The sequence below is a fragment of the Lissotriton helveticus genome, chromosome 7 (assembly GCF_964261635.1).
Source record: "Lissotriton helveticus chromosome 7, aLisHel1.1, whole genome shotgun sequence".
Lineage (NCBI taxonomy): Eukaryota > Metazoa > Chordata > Amphibia > Caudata > Salamandridae > Lissotriton > Lissotriton helveticus.
This window is the reverse complement of record NC_136068.1, coordinates 1,828,343,098-1,828,360,551: the sequence shown is the minus strand read 5'-3', so window position 1 is coordinate 1,828,360,551 and position 17,454 is coordinate 1,828,343,098. Positions and strand designations below refer to the sequence as shown.

At 42.2% G+C, this 17,454-nt stretch overlaps 1 protein-coding gene across 1 annotated transcript in view; it reads left to right on the top strand.

The window, feature by feature from the left end:
• Positions 1 to 1,277: 1,277 nt before the first annotated feature.
• Positions 1,278 to 17,454, top strand: part of LOC144767738 (C-type lectin domain family 12 member B-like) — a 113,582-nt gene continuing 97,405 nt past the window's right edge. The window contains exon 1 of the mRNA XM_078651124.1: positions 1,278 to 1,446. Within this exon, the coding sequence (XP_078507250.1) occupies positions 1,368 to 1,446 (79 nt within the window). The 5' untranslated portion in view covers positions 1,278 to 1,367. The remainder of the gene's footprint in view (positions 1,447 to 17,454) is intronic.

The window sequence follows — 17,454 nt, the reverse complement described above, 5'->3', positions numbered from 1 at the left end:
AGTGGCAACCTGCTCACATATGGGAGTAGGTACCCTTTGTGGATGTCAAAGGAAAGAGTTTGTTCCTTGGAGCGAAACCAGCTGCATTTAAAAAACAAAGTTTCATTTGTTTGGAAGGCATTCACCGATGTGGTGGTCTGATAAACCCGGCAGGCTACCTTCCTTCTGATGGACCCAATCAGTGAAAGTCACAATTTGAGACCTACATCATTATTAATAATGAGATATGTTGAAATGTGACCCACTCTGAATGTGAATTTTCCTTAGAGATCTAATTGTACATAGGTCAGTTTGAAAAGTTATTTATTAATCAGGAAAACCCTGGTTACAAATTGCGACCTGTATTTTTAGAACAGTAAGTAGTATATGCGGCCCATTGTAGCTGTTCTTTCATAAGAATCTAAGATGAGGAGAATTGTTGGATTTCAGGTAAGATGGATAGAGGAAAGAGGAGACTCAGGGTGTTACTAATGCTGTGATTCTGGGCTTGAACCATCTTAGAGAGGCCAGTAAGAGACACAATTGACTTAAATGCTGGTCTCAGTGAAGAAGACCCTATTATAGTCACGAGGAAGGAGGTGGAGTAGTCCACAAATTTGGCAAGAAAGTTGGGATCTTTGTACGGAGGACATTTTATGGAAGTTAGATTTACAGGCGAGACTGGTGCTTGGAGGTGAGCAATAAAGCTTCAAGGGGCGGCCGAAGGAATTTCGCGAATGGAGACAGTGTAAGAGTCACAGTGGGTGGTGAAGAGTTCACACTCAATGTTCCAAGCTAATGCTGAGATAATATGATAAGAGTTACACAACACTAACACAGGGATGTAAGTCAATGGAAGATCACTTTGGGTTTCGACCTATATATATAATTTTTATTGCTTGATTAATTAAAATCATTGCAATCACAACATCTTAGTTCACCAAGAAAAATACATTTACATTTACTTGAAAATGAACAAAACCATGACTAGATTTCTACACACCATATCCTAAACCAAAGGAGTGAGTGTCAAGATCGTAGAGTTGATCATTCTTTTGAAATTTCAGAGACACACTAGTTTTTATTCTAACCACGGGACCCTCAACTCCACAAGTACCCCCAAAGGCCGCTTTTCTGCACTCAGACGTTTTACATTAGACAGAACAAGAATTCCCCACACTGTGAGAATCCCCTCCCCCACTCCCAGCCAGGCAGTGCACATGCTTCCTGTTTGGTCAGTAGATGAAACGAGACCTTCTCTTGGTCTCATTAGTCACTTTCCTGCCCATGCTGCAGAGGTGAGGGACACATTCAGCGCCAGAGTGACACCTGCAGAGAAAATCTGCACTACACCAATAGGACAAAATTTGCGTTCATCATACCTGGGGATGGCTGACATCACATATGTGGACGTGAGAGTTTCTAAGACAAAGAGGATACCCCCAACTTCTCAAGAGAGCCCAGAAAGTAAGGATATTCTGCTATATGTCATGTATTGATGGGCATACCATAGTTTGTTTAAGGAAAGCTTCTAAAATATTCTGCAAAATTATATGGGTTTATCCCCTTTGTCCTGAAGTTGTCAATTTTCCATTAAATTCTATATTCATGTCTGCTTTGCCCTGAAGTGTCTTCTTTCCCATCCTTTTACTTTTCATGCCTTTTAAAATCCAGCCCCCAAAAATGCTTCCAAAATCTTTTTTTATTTTTATTTGGGAAACCAGATGGCAGTTTAGATGTACTTTCCTCCTTCAGATTTATTTAGAACTGGGTGCTTAATCTTCGAGTAATAAAGTTACTTCTCAGCATTCCTTCTAAATGTAGGAAATAAAAGAGAAATAACATGCAATTAAATAGTTAGTGCATGAGTTTCTACTTTTATGAGTTCAATGATATGCTGTTGCGGCAGTAGAACAGTACTACTCCAATTTAAGGGAAGTGCAAAAAATTCTGGCGGCTGGACACGTTTTCCTTAAAAATTGCCTTACCATACAATCGCAACTCATCCCTGTTCTGTCACTGAAGGTGTGCAATATATTCCTCCAGCACAAACTGTAAACAATGGCGCCGGATGAAATAGACAGTATACGAGAGTGACTCTAGCTGTGCACTGCAGTAGAATTAAGGCGAGAATGAAGGCTGCCTGTGCTGTGGGATCTGCCTTGTATTTTCACAGCATTCACCGGTGTGTTTTTGGCTCTGCGCGTTTTTTTGTTAAGCACTTTTATGTGTATTTTCCACAACACTCCTTTTGTGCCAAACAACAGCACAAGAGTTCCTGTTTTATTTCTTTATTTTGTGAACTGACCCATATTCTGTGTTTTCTATGCAACATTCATGAACCTACGATATAGGATCCCCAAAGGTAGTACACAGACACACAGAGGTGGGGAAAAGTACGGTTTTTAAAAAAAAAACATTTCCCTACATATTCTTACATCTAAAATTACGTTTAATCGTAACCATAATTAATTACTCTTGGTACCATTCACTTTCTAGCACTCCCTCTCAGTTAACTTGCACCTCGATGGTGCTGAATTACACTTGAGGTTACTCCTGCCCCCAGGCAGGGAGAACATGACAGACCAGTCTACGCTGCACTGCCCATATGAGGACCGGGCAACGACTGAGCGGTTTCTGTAATGGAACAGAATAGCTGAACAGGAGTGGAGTGCAATGATAACCAGAGTAATTATCAATGATTAGGAAGTATTGAGTCAGAACAATACATCACTATTTGTTGGTGCCTGTGGTGGGTCTCACTGGTGGCCTCATTTATGGGATTTTGGCACCTTACACCAAAGTGAAAGGGCAGGAATGCACCGTATTTAAGCAATACAGTGAATTCCTGACCGTTTTCCCTGCGCTGGTGCTGTTTCAGTGACCTAGTGCCAACATAGGCACCCTTGCACCATGGTGCAAGGGTGCCTCTGTTGCATGCAGGATGTTTTTGTGCAGGAAGGGGCACCTTCTGTGCAAAAACAATCCTAAGAGCCGTTTTCTTCTTTCTATGTGTGCTGCAGGATGTTTGCAATGCATGATAAAATAGCTTCTAATTCCTTGCTTACAGTCTGAGTACAGTAGGGTATGAGTTACAGTACCTGTGCATATATCTGTTTCTTGATTACTTATTATCTTACAAAATTATGCCCACTTGAGCAGCTATTGCTGATAAAATGCTTAATTTGAGCAGGTGCTTTCAGGTGCTCAGCACCTGCACTTCTTTCACAGGCTACAATTTCTGAACCTGGAGGTGGTGGTATCAATATTAATTGTTCAATTCAAAATAAAAAGAATAACATACATTGCATGGTGACTGGCTGGTAAATGTTCATAGGCAGGACGGCATACGCCTGTCCAGGCAGGCATGATTGTATTTCATCACGCTGGTCACAAATCCAAGAAGTCATCGACAAAGTATGGCTTGCATTCTGTTCCCCTAGTCTGCTGCACCCGGCCACTGCCTGAGCCTAAACCTCCCACTGAATAATTGTAGCTGGCTTATGACAGAGTTGAGGCAAGGAAGCTGCAAGAGCGCATTTGGAACTTAGGAGTGAGGGCTCTTGAGGAAGAAGAAATGAAATTAAGTGTGTACTTTCCACTTGTTGCGTAGCCAGAGTAGCATATCCGGCAGCCCTGGATTGCTGCTATCCTCAATGTGCTTGATGAGGCTGTGGCCCAACACAACTTTTGTGCACCATGGCATCACCAGTAGAATCTGTGTGCTGCACCCCAGCATGGTAATTGCTGAGCGTGAGTGAGTCCAGTAGACACCCCAGCCATACTTACTGGCATTGGCAGCATTACTGCTGGGGACAACGCCTGTGCTGTAGCAGTCAGGATCACAGCAAGCTAAGCAGTGGATGCCGATGCCGTCGCCTTCCCTGGACCTACTACTTGCAGGCAGTACTAGCAGTGACATGACCTGCTGTGCTCAAACAGCCGCCAGTTCCGAGATAAACCCAGTAATACCACACTTATTAATATATGCAAAAAAGCATTTTCATTTGGTGTACATTTTGTTTTTGCACTCAGTGTAGGTAAGAAAGTAAAACATCTTCTGCTTCTTTAGGAATGACAACAGGGAAACACAGAGTACAAAATATCAGGGACATCTACAGGCTGACGACAGGGGTTACAGGCAGCAGCAGTGTTAGAGATGAGAGACAGCAAAAGTAAAGAGGAGAAGAAACAACAAGAGAGGAGAGAGATAAAACGGGGCAAAGTAGAAGAAAAGGAGGAGAGCAAATCAGATACAAAGAGAAAGTAGCCATGATGTGAAGAAGAGAGCATTAAGAAGAGAGAATATAGAATGAAAGGATTTGGAGGACAGGACAAAGGAAAAAAAGCAGTCAAATGATAAAATGGGGACACAGCTAATCACTGCTAGAGAGTGATAGTAAAGAGCCAAGATCGAGGGAAGAGAGCAGAGCATGGATAACATTGAGGAGAAAAAAAGGCAGGGCTGAAATGAATAGAGGGCAAATCAGAAATACAGGGTGTGACAAAGGTGATAGAAAACAATTAGAGAGGTGAGAGGATAGACTCTTGGAGCAAAGACTTAGGGGACAGACAACAGATCAAGGTTAGAAGATAGAGACTTAGGCAGTGAGAGTGTTGAAAGTGGGGCTCACCGGAGGAAGACGTGTGTGGTGGCCTCCTTGGCAAAATGTTCAGCACCTGAACTTCTTATTTTACAAATTAAGCACTTGATCTATGTGTGACTGTATTGCAACTGTATTATTCTTCTATTGTACTTATGCGAGAGTGCTTTAGGGTTCAAGAACATCAGTATTTTATTTGTAGCCTCTTGGTATGCCACAATATGTTTTATTACCAGCTTGGGGAGTGACCAGCATTCTGATAAATTCTTTCATTTGAGATCTCATTTTATCAGTGGTATCTATCTGATTACATGTTTGCCCACATTTGGGCAGTGCTTAGCTAACACCCACCATATTTATCTAAAAGATCCCACTGTCCCTTAAACAGTTGGACGGGCTTGCAATCTACTGTATTTCAGATTTATTTCATTGATTGTACACTGTTTCCTTCCTTTCTCTGGAATGTGTCCCATTTATGGTCAATTTGGCTGTATTGAGCGTGTTATCAACTAATTTGACATTCCAACAGGGCCACCGCAGCCACTTTCACTGTAATGTCCTTTGTTTATTTCCATGCATTTATGTTGGTAACACATCACCTTACTCATGATTTATGAGGCCACTCAAAGCTATGCAGGGTGGCTTTGCACAGCTTCATAAATTTAATTGAGAGCCTTTCGTCACACATCATAAATAAGCCCCTGGGTATCTGCATCTCGCAGACACAAATCTGGGTATCTGTGATCTCTGTTTCTGTAGCTGTGCCTCCCTCTCTATCACACACACAATGCCTGTATGAACACACATATACACAAACTCAAAAATCTCAACATTTGTGCATGACATGGAGACCAGGAGGTTCAGGTGAAAAATGTTAAGTCGTGGGAGGATGTATTACTCTTTCTAGAACTACTGCTTCCCAATCACGCACACTTCCGCACAATGTATGTCACTATATTGTGGTAAAACTATCAACCAACCAAAATAATGCATCAACTATTTTAACAACCACTACATCTTGTCAAGGTAGGTAGATATTGCTAACGCGCTTCAAATTCTTGACCATAACGGTACCTGCCTCCTCATCCTACTTGACCTTTCATCAGCATTTGACGCGGTCAAACACGAGAACTTACTCTAACTGTTGAATATCAGAATGGGTCTTTCAGGGACACTACTCAAATGGTTCACCTCCTTCCTTCATAACCGGACTCAGAAATTAAAAATTAACAACACTATGTCCACACCCGTTCCAGTAACACTAGGTGTCCCACAAGGATCCTCCTTATCCCCAACCCTGTTCAATCTGGTCATGGAGCCTCTCACCACACTGCTACATGCCTCTAATGTGCAATTTCACATGTATGCGGACGATACCCAACTCTACCTCAAACTGCAATCCCCTGAAGACATCAAACTCCTCAGCTCAACACTTAAGGACACACAGACATGGCTGGCAGAGAATCATCTCAAACTTAATGCTCTAAAAACTGAATTCCTCCTAATAGCACCCCCTCCAAAATCCTCATCGCTCTGGATTGGCTTAAACACCTCATTGCATTCAACGTCCAACCTATCATTGTAGACCCAGCAAAATCTTTAGGTATAACCCTCAACTCCAATCTCAATATGCAACAACATATCAGCAATGCAACGAAGGGAGCTAATTTCCAAATCAATACCTTGAGGAAGGTGAAACCCTTCCTCCCAGCCAAGGACTTTAGGACTGCAGTCCCTCAGATTGATTATGGAAGTGCCGCCCTCAGCGGGCTCCCCCAATCAACAACCGCACCATTAGGAGCCTCTATCAATGCTGCAGCGAGGCTCATCACTGGATCAAAAAAACGCTCACACATCTCTCCTGAATTAAAATCTCTGAATTGGCTACCTTACGAAGCCAGAATACACCTGAAAATCGCGTGCATTACTCATAAGGCCTTACACCACAACTCGCCCAGTTACATTGCTCAGAAATTGACAATTTCAGGAGGCTCAAGAGCCACAAGAAGCGCAGAAACTCCACAAGAAAAAAACATACAAACGCTCCTTCTCAGGGATGGCTCCCAGGATCTGGAATGCCCTCCCTCCAGAAACAAGACTTATCTCATCCACTGTGTAGTAAATACTATCTTCACTGTTCCTCTCTGGCTAGACAATACTATTATACTTATGACATCATAGAATGCCAGAGTGTCTCTCTAGCTGACTGTACCTTTCTATTACCTATTGTGACAGTTGGTCATCTGAGGCTGAGCTACCAACAGCGAGCTCCTGGTGGGGTTTACCTTATAACTTAACTTATCTGTCTAACCTGGAAGGAACCTGCAATAAAGGATCTTAACCTATCAAGTGGACTCTGCATCTTCCTTTACCACATTTTGGCGACGTTTTCTTGAGGATGAACCTGCGTATGCACTAAAGAAGCTACTTCAACAAAAGAAACTAAAGAAAGGAACTAAGGACTTTATGAAAATTACATCTACACAAAAGGTAAAAATTACATCTACACAAAAGGTAACGCCCAGATGACCCCACCAGTGTCCTGTGCCACCTGGACAGCCTACACCCTGGGCGCATGTCTTTACCTCAATTCTTGTTAGCGTTCAGTCAACCAGCAGTCTACAACCTGAGCCTTTGTTACTGTTATGCCTGCTGTCACCTTGCTTCTGTCAGCTGAAAGTCTTCCAGTATTACCCTTCCCTGAGGCCTGCAGTATGTTATATTAAGTCTAGCCTTCGTACAGTGTGGGAAGAGTCAAGTGTTGGCAATAACTGGCAATTTATGTAAAGTGCTCAATTGGCTGCATCAGAGACAAATACTATGAACCTTTCACCAGCGCATAGATACAGCGCCGCTTCAGCTTGAGCCTTCGTGCCTCCCACCGTCCGGACAGTATGACATGTTTGGGGAGTTTCTCCAGCTGTCCCGGATCTGTTTGAGGCTGCCCTGTGTGTGCTTGTCACGGCTCTGTCGGGAGAAACCTGAAGCATTGGTGAAGAGTAAGACGTGTTGATCAATTTCACCTGCATACACTCAATTGCCTTCGTGAACAGTGCGATGTATACACAAGTATGGAGGCGGTGAATGTGTGTAAAGCCTGGACGGCCTCAGCGTCAGTCTCCCAAGTTTTGCCTTGCTGTGCTCATTCACTCACCGTCTTGTATCCCGCTGTCCGTTGGTGACGGTTGGTCTGCAACCATCTTCTCTCCTTCCTGTCAGCCTTTCATCTGATGACGTCCCTGGAATGCTTCGGGGAGTTGGTGAGGCCGGGTTCTTCTCGAGTCCTGTGACGCCTGTGACGCCGATCTTCACGCTTCTTACGCCGCCGCGACCGATGTGGCTGCCATCTTGTGATTGTTTGGATCGTCATAGCAACCACTGCCACTCGTAGCGTTTTCAGTCTATTGCGTGAGTCTTGGGAGTTTGTTTTTTCCTTCGGTGATGTACACACCAGTGTATATTTGGATCTCTGAGTTTTCTTCATGAGTGCTAACCATGAAGCTTCGTTTAGAGGATGTAGGAAACAATGGAGCGGAAGAGACTTTGCTCATGGAAATAATCACTCTGTACTCAGCTGACAAAAACCCACGACGACTTCTGGAAGCTCAACAATGTCGACAGAGAACAGTAAACACAGAACCCGGGTGAGAGGTCGCTCACCGAAGCTGGCATTGTTACTAATTTGTTTTAAAGTGTTTAGCTTGCATATTGTTTTCAGCATGATCTTTTGTGTGGTTGGTAGTCTCTTCAGTGTTTGCCCTATCGTTTACATCTGGGATCAGATTGACAGTATTTAACTCTACCGAAATCATTTTTCTAGGGTTATGATGTACACCATAGTGAATCCTATGTAGGGCTTAGTGTCGTTTCGTTTATCAGTGTGGGTGTGATGTCATAGTGGGTAGTCCAAGCCCATACCAGTTCACAAGGTGTGTGTTTCACTAGTCCTTGTTGAATGTTTGCGAATAGTCTCTTGTCCCAGGGTTTTAGTCTTTATCCTGTCGAGTACCCTAGTCTGGAGATGTTGGTTTTTGTGGGTAGTCCATGCCCATGGTTGTACCCTTACCTGAGTATGTTGGTGTTTGTGGGTAGTCCATGCCTATCTCTTGTCCCAGGGTTATAGTCCATACTATGCGCTGTACCCTCGTCTGGGGACGTTAGTGTCTGTGGTAGTCCATGCCCATGGTTGGTTGATTGGGGATGTTGAAGGGTAGTCCATACCCGTAGTATGTTCCATAAGTATTAATGGATAGTCCATGCCCCTTTTCCCAGAGATAATTTGTTTACTCTGCGGTGTACCCTTTTCAGGGGAGGTTAAATGTTTTTTTTGGGTAGTCCCATGTTCCATAAGTAGTTATGGGTAGTCCATGCCCTTTTCCCAGAGATATTTTGTCTACTCTGTGGTGTACCCTATTTAGGGGAAGCCAAAAATGTTTTTGGGTAGTCAACGCCCATGCTGTCCTGCAACGTACCCTTTGCAAGAGAGGTTCAACGTCTCCTGATATTGGTAGAAAATGATTGTACACTGTGTTTTGTCTGAGTCTACCTGCTTGTAGCTACTGTCCAGGGCTTCATTCAGGTGAGATTTTCAGTTGTATTTTTATCATACATTTAGTGTCGGCGTATCCTCTTCAAGGGTAATGTTAAGGATAGTCTTAGTTTTGTTTCAAAACCTTACTCTATTGTTAAGGGAAGGGGATGCGGCATATAATGTCATAATACTGATTCTTTGTTCTCTTCTCTCCTAATAATACCTCATGCTAAAGTCATCTTTTGTTGTACACTACTAATAATTTTGGTTCTTCTAAATTGTGTACTTCCTTACTATTTAGGGCATATTAGGTATAATTGTTGATTATTCCTTTGTTCTGCTATTACTCCATAAAGAGAGAGGATGTGTAGTAAATACTATCTTCACTGTTCCTCTCTGGCTAGACAATACTATTATACTTATGACATCATAGAATGCCAGAGTGTCTCTCTAGCTGACTGTACCTTTCTATTACCTATTGTGACAGTTGGTCATCTGAGGCTGAGCTACCAACAGCGAGCTCCTGGTGGGGTTTACCTTATAACTTAACTTATCTGTCTAACCTGGAAGGAACCTGCAATAAAGGATCTTAACCTATCAAGTGGACATCTTCCTTTACCACACACTGCATCCTTCAAAAAGGAAGTCAAATCGATCCTCTTGGCTAAATTCACTTGAACATAAACTGTTGGAAATACTGTTGACTGTTTATCTCTCCCTTGTATTACATTGTCTGAATCGACCACCCAATCACATTTTGTTACCTTGCATTGTTCGCTATTTGCACAAACTGTCTTGTTAAGTTTTCTTTTTTTTTTGTCCTCATCTCATTTCATATTTATGTAAAGCGCTCTGATATCTGTAAGGATCTTGTTCGCGCTATATAAAACTTTGAAAATAAATAAAATAAATAAATATAGTGGGTCTCAGTCTTGCAGATACTTAGGGAATGTGACCCCCCCCCCACAGAGTGCCCATTCCCCAATCAGAATGCCTGTAGTTAGGGGGTTTGTAAAATAGGGTGGGCCGGAAGATCTTCCTGTGATCAGGATCTATGTGTAGCTACATCTCCACCAGTAGTAACCTTGAACAGAAGAGGAAAGGGTAAAGCAACATAATTGAATAAACTCATGAGCCTTCTGTGCTCCATTGTTTTGTTACTTTGGTTCTAAAAGCATGTACCCAAAAACTCTCTAGCTCCACTGATAGCCTGTCTTTACTCTGCCGCTAGACTTCTAACAGGCTCTAAGAAATGTTTCCACATCTCTCCCCAAGCTCTAAATTGGCTCCCTCTCGAGGCCAGAACCAACTTAAGCTGGCATGCATCACACACAAGGCCCTCTACTCCAATTCCCCAGCAGATCTCGCCCAAAAACTTGTGATCTCCGGAGGAGCTAGAAACTCACGGTCTGCCAGAGACATGTTGCTACAACCAGCATGCCTGCGGGGAAAAAAAACGAACAATCGGGCCTTCTCTCGGGCCGCCCCAAGAATTTGGAATTCATGACCGCCCGTCATCAGAAGACTTGCATCCTTTGCACACTTTAAAAAGGAGGCCAAGACTTTCCTAATGGGAAATTCCTCTCCTAACGCTCGCATTCAATAACCCCAGTGACTTTGGTGTCTCATACCATTACTGCCTTCCCTACGGTCTCCCGGATTATCCCCGCCCGGCACTTCTGAACAGCATTCCTTGGAACTGAGATTGCTATACTTGTATAATTTGTATAACATGCTATTTGTTTTTATCCCAACTGTTATCAAAATCTGTTATTGCTGTCTCTTTTCCTTGTTTCATATAAATTCCTCTCCTAGCGTTCGCATGTTAATCACCACATCAACTGTTTTCTCACACTATTACACTTTACCCACGGCTATCTGGATGGTACCCAATAGGCTCTTCGGGGCATCCTTCCGTGGTCCTGACACTACCTCACTTGTACAATGTTACTATAGATTCTTATACCAACTGTTTCCATGATTTGTTTCTGCCATTCTTCCCTTTCCTATTACTTATTGCAACTACCTGTTTTTACCCCAACTGTATCCATCCTTCCCAAGCTCATGTATTTTACCTCTCAATCCTGTAAAGTGCTCTGATACCTTCACGGGTCTGGTTTCGCGCTCTATATAACTCAAATAAATAAATAAATGTATAATATGGTCTTTATCTCACTTCTTTCATTTTATCTAATGTGATGGTTGGGTTGATAGTGCCACAAAACCTCAGTGACTGATTGCTTATAATTATCCACATAACATTTGAGTTTCAGAGACACATTCAGGGGCTATTTCAATTATCCTATCCCTACCATACATGCACCAATATTTTTCCAAACAATTATTTTTTAATATTTTTTAAATAGCTATCTCCTTTGGCAGCACCCTTTTTATGTCGAGGATTTTTATTTCATTACACTGTTCTTAAAGGTCCTTTCAAAAGTAAATAATTTGACATCAATATGACACCATAACGGTTAATGTTGGGCTAGAATTGACCGAGCTGCATACAGCGATTTCCGCCATTTAAAATTTATACTAACATGAGCATCCGTGTACTGAGGTTCTCACTTGCCTGAAATTTAGATGTAAGAGCACAGCTCATAGGTTGGGTGCGCTCTGCAAGCCATGACACAGTTGGCTGGGTTGACATGGCTGCTTTCTGCATATATTCTCCTTTTTTATGACACATATGTTGATAGGCAATGTCGAGTATACATTTTTCATACTCCTTTGCACAAATCCCTATGTTCTATTCCAGGGATTCATAATCAAGGGCCATGGTTTTAAGAACTCCTTTGAATGATTGCCCTGTTTTCTTCTTTTTATTCCTTACTACAAGATACAGCTCTGTGGTAAAGGCGTCCTTTTCAGGCTTGAGAGTGCACTCAACTATTTTGGATAAGATAACCTGCATTTTCACCCTGGGCATGAGTTTGCGTGTTGGTGTTGGCCACTAGGCGCACTTAACCAATGCATGTGGCATCATAATTGTGTCCTATTGTTTTGGTGTGATGTTGTCTGAACACTTCTCATTTTCTTTCTACTCTATTTTGCGAGGCTTTGGTGGACCCTGTGATCTGTTAGGCAATCCAGTTCCACTTGGCTTACCTTTGTGAGGCTGTTAGTATTGTTTTACTTTCTTAGCAGAGTGCCTTTCTTCTTTGGGTCCTGAGGAATGACTTGGAACCATTTTTGGGTCAATGGTAGGCAGGAACATGTTGACCACATAAAGGGTGTATATTTTTTCCAAACCACATGTACTCGCTTATTCTTAATCCTATCTTGGAGGGCACCAGAATAAAGGCTTTTCAGCCCATCTGGAGATATTTTTTTCTCTATTTCTCCTCTGCACTCTGCCCCTCAATCTAAACCATCATCTGCTCATCTTCTTAAAAAAACACCTCTGCTCCTCCCACATGGGTGAGTGAGGGTTCTCTTCCTTAAAGAAGAGTTATTTATTTATTTATTGTATTTATTTATTGAACTTGTAAAGTGCACTGCCACCATGCAGGCATCCTGGCGCTAGTAGCTCAAGAGGGGTGGAAGGGAGTGTCAGGTCAGACCGAACAGCTATTACTTGGGAAACAGCCAGGTTTTAAGACTTTTCCTAAAAGGGAGAAGCTCCTTGATTTGCCTAATCTCCCACGGGAGTCTATTCCATAGATTGGCAGCAGCCACTCCAAAGGACCTACCCCCTGACCTAGCCTTCAGGAACCTTGGCACTCTCACCAGCAGCCACAGCCGGTGGTAGGTGTAACTGCAGGGCGGTGACGTAGGGAGGGGGAGGGGCAGGGTGGTTGGATGTAATGTATGGATTACGGACTTTAACAGGTAAGTAATCTGTGGACCCCTATTCAAGCTGACTCTAAGAGTTTCAACTAAAATAAGGATATTGAGCCTTCCTCTGCTCACAAGGATATGATCTTGTCCGGTTGATTTTAACAAAACTTAACGCCGTATTGGTTGATGCACATTGCAGCCACAGTCTCCCTGAAGACTGTGACGCATCAACCAGATCCACCATCCATGTGGTTACGTCTGTTGAATGTAAACTTAGGCAATTACATTTCCAACAGGCAAGCAATTTAGTCCTGTGGTGACGCTTTCTGCTACTTCAACATTCTTGAATTTGCACTATCCTAATTTGATCAATTACATTAGGCTATTACAAATATAAATTTCAACAGTCCTGAAGATGGTCTCACAGATTAACACTTAGAAGACCGAAACGTCGACCAGCGCCTTTTCCTTTTCTATCCATCAAATTGAGAATTAGGAAAGGTGTCACTTGGACCTACAGAGCTATATATTTGTTTATGATCAATGTACCTGTAGTTCTGATTTTTTGTATATACATTTGTATTTCAAATTGATCACCTTTTAATTGAATGATAAACTCAATATTTTCCTATACACTCGTTTAGTGTTTGTTCTTCTATGTTTGTTTTATGTTGTATAACAGTATGTATCTTTCATATAATCAGTAGAAAGATTTATTTGGGATTTAATCCACTAGAGGGCTATTGAATTGTCCTTATACGTTTTTTTGAATTACTTCCTAAAGTTATTTGTGGAAATAAATTCCCTTGAAGGCACTCCTTACCTTTCCTTCTATCCCATGAAGAGCCTTAAAGACAAGACAAAAGGACGTAAATTGCACTCTCTGTCTCAACGGGAGCCAGTGGAGTTCTGCCAGAGCTGCAGATGCGGATGCTTTTCTGGGCAACCCCAAAACACACCAACTCTCTGGTTCTTTTTGTCTTTTGTTTCTTTTTGTTAGAAACCAGACATACTTTTCCTGTGTTACTCTATGTTTAGGAAGTAGTATGTTTCTGGTTGGGCAGCTACCTTAGGATCCTTTGTGTGAATTCACAGATTTTCTAAGCCATTAATGCTCATCTCGTTTCTCAAGACGTTTGTTCTCTGACGGTATGCTGGGAGTTGGCATTTAAGTGCCATGTGAAAATTTTGTATTGAACCCTACAAACACAGAGAATCTATATATAATGTAATTTGTTTTAATTTTGAGTGCTTATCCCTTATCATTCTTGTGTTTTCCAGAGTAGTTTCAGTATTCTGTTATCTCATGTATAATATGTTATGTTACATCATTTTTTAACATTTCTTGACTCATTAATTCTTGTTAGGTGTTACTAGCTCAGCATTATCCCTAGGGCCTTGAAGCTTATGGTTCAGTGTGCACTATAGAAATAAAAAAATTATTAAGTATTGCAGCATCTAATTGAACATAAAAGTGAATGCTGCCAACCCTAAATGTACAAGGCATGATTTGAGGATGGCAGAAGCAATTTGTATTTCATTCTTAAGAAAACTGTTTCCTACTATGCCCTACAACATTGCAATTTAACATCAAACCACTCCCTGATGTTCTAATCTCATTCTGAACTAATCGCCATTTGCACACCCTTCGCCCTGCATGTTTAGCCATATACATAAATGTAAATTTGGATTTGTGAATAAGACCCCAACTATGAAGACCTTGGCATACAAATGACCATTAGTTCAGGCTAACCTTCGAACTTCAGAGATCATGTCTCACATGTTATTATTATTATGCGTTCTTATATAGCGCTCGATTACCCATAGGCATCTCGGCGCTTGCCTTGGGAACCCGTCCTGGTTTTTCCCTGTGAGATACCCGTACTGGGCATTCCCAAGGTGAAAGCCAGGCATCCCGCCGCAGGGGGGGCATAGTGGAGATTAAGCAAGCTAATGCCCAGAGCTGCAGAGTGTGAACCTGTGACTCAAGTAGGCACCGGAACGAGAATTATAGAGTCCGTGGATATTTGGGCTCAAGACCCTGCCGCGTCGGGACTTGAACCCTGGTCCCGGGTCTGACCTCTTCTTCAGGGTCTGCCGCCTCTAACCAGTGAGCCACACTTCTCCACATGTAAACTCACTACTATACGTAAGTTCGTGCCTTTTTGCTAGTCACCATTTCCATGTGTAAATTTACTACTGGGTGCAGACCGAAAATAGGGAGTGGATCTTGCTAGAACAGGATCTACAAGTGTAAATTTGTTTCTAGATACTGTTCACACATCGGGAGAGGCCCCTACACCAGTGTGGAGATATCCCTATGGAATATAATGGGAAGGATTCGTAATGTGCATTCATTCATAGAAAAGTGTTAAAACTATTTTAATGAATAATAAAAATGCAAATCAAAATAAAATAATCATTATTAACCTACAACTAAAAAAGTAAATGTTACAGCTCAATAATTAATCAAATTAAGGGCCTGATTATGACTTTGGTGGTGCACCTCCACCGAGCAGCCGGCTTCCCTGTCTGCCATATTGCGACCTTACAATGAGGCTGGCGGTCGCACAAAGGAGGACGAAGCCAGATTGCAATGCAGCCCACACTGCGCACTGCTGGACACACCCGGACTGTGCTCCCAGCCATTCGGGGGAGTGTTTTTCAAGACAAATATTCTTGCTGCAGGTACAGCGCCGTCTGATCCGACAGCATTGGTGTGCTTCTATATGCACCAGTGTCATGACCTAAGGGCACATATGCCCTCAGGTCATCATTTGATCATTTAATCGCGTTGCCACCAACTTGCGCATTGCAGAGTACATACCATGAAATATCAGCGGTAATGCAATTCCTGATCTGGACTGCGGTAGAAATGCCTACACCACTAGCATTCACCACTCCCACCTCTCCTGCTGCTGCCACGGTAGCACCAATGTCGGTGGAGGCAATGGGCGGACGGTGATCTCCTCCGCTTCATAATCCAGTGGTTGTACAACCAGGGAAGCAGGCGAGAAGACCACCAGAGAGCGACGGTGGTCACCCGGGCTGCCAGAGTTATAATCAGTCCCTAATTGTTTAACAAATAATTAAATAAAAAAATATAGTCATTACATTGATAGCGCCTGATTCACAAAAAAAGTGTCCTATCATTTAATGTGTGGAGACTCCACAGTCGTAAAGATACTACTCATAAAATAACTTTGTTAACAGCAAACAATTTCATACTGACACAAAATTATAAGTTTACCTTTCTGAATCAAGCCCATACTTATTATTTAAAATATTGAAAAACAAACTATGCCCTCACTATCATTTTTATATTTATTGTTTTAATAATTTATTTAAACATATTTGCTTAATTATTTGAATCAATTTGGATTTTTAGTAAAAGTTTAAAAATTGTATTTCTTTTCAAACAAAAAATGTAGTATTTTTTATTTAATACTGCTTGAGTTACAGGGGACAGCATTTTAAATGCACTGCCGGCTAAACTTGTTGGCTGCTATGATGACAAACCTGATAAACAAGATGTTCAGTACTATTTTGTCGCGGTTCAAAGAGGCAATGATGGCCTGTCGGCAGGGATTGGGATCCCAGTTTATTCCATTCTGTTTGTAGGCTCACCCTGCATTCTTTTCGCAATGCTGAACAAAGACATCCTACATGTTCAAGTGATTCCTCTCTGATTCCGCAGCCCTTGCAGATTATGCTCTCTCTAGGGTGATGCCTACTGGCTAAATGGTTAGGAAGGGGCACTCCCCTAGCCTGAGGGCCATACATCTTGGTTTCCAATAACTGGGATAAGTACAGGGAAAGTAAGATACTGTGGTTGCTGACTGGGACCAGGCAATGATTGACCAGGCATGTCGGGGTTTGGCGAGTTGTACCCTATTCAAGTGAAATGACCAAAGATGGTTACTTCTCCTTAAACATGTTTTGACATTTTGTTGAGATGAGTTATTCTCCCAAAGATCTTTTGCTTCCAGGAGCTGCAGACAGTCTTCTAGATGTCTTTGATGTGGTTGACCTGGTTGGCTGCAACTAATTTCAAGGCATAGCAATGCCTCCAAGCTGTCAGCCCTTTGTAAATTGCTGCACAATTTGAGTTAATCAATGGCCCCTGCCACCCTCTGGTCTGAGAGGCCAAATTCGAGTCTAACCTGAGCTGGAGATGAAGATTTCAGTAATCCGAATACTTGCTCATAGAATTTTACAATGAGTTTGTTCAACAAGCTGGAGTCTATTCCTAGCATGATTTCTCGCCATAGTTTAAGGAGGGAAGAATTTTAGCCCTCGTGACAGTTATTAATGGAGACAAGATTGGGCCCAATAGATGTTTCGCTAGTTTTGAAAGCATCACCTGTAACATCAGGACTTTGGCTCGGATCTCTTGTCGTTTCACAAAGGTATAAATGTGAACCCCTAAACATTTGTAAGACTGGTCTGTCGTGATACGTTTGCAGCCGTAGGACCATCCCCTTCCTCGATATTTTCTCTGCCCGTATGTTACGACCTTGGTTTTGGTTAGATTCACCTCCAAATTATTGGCAGTTG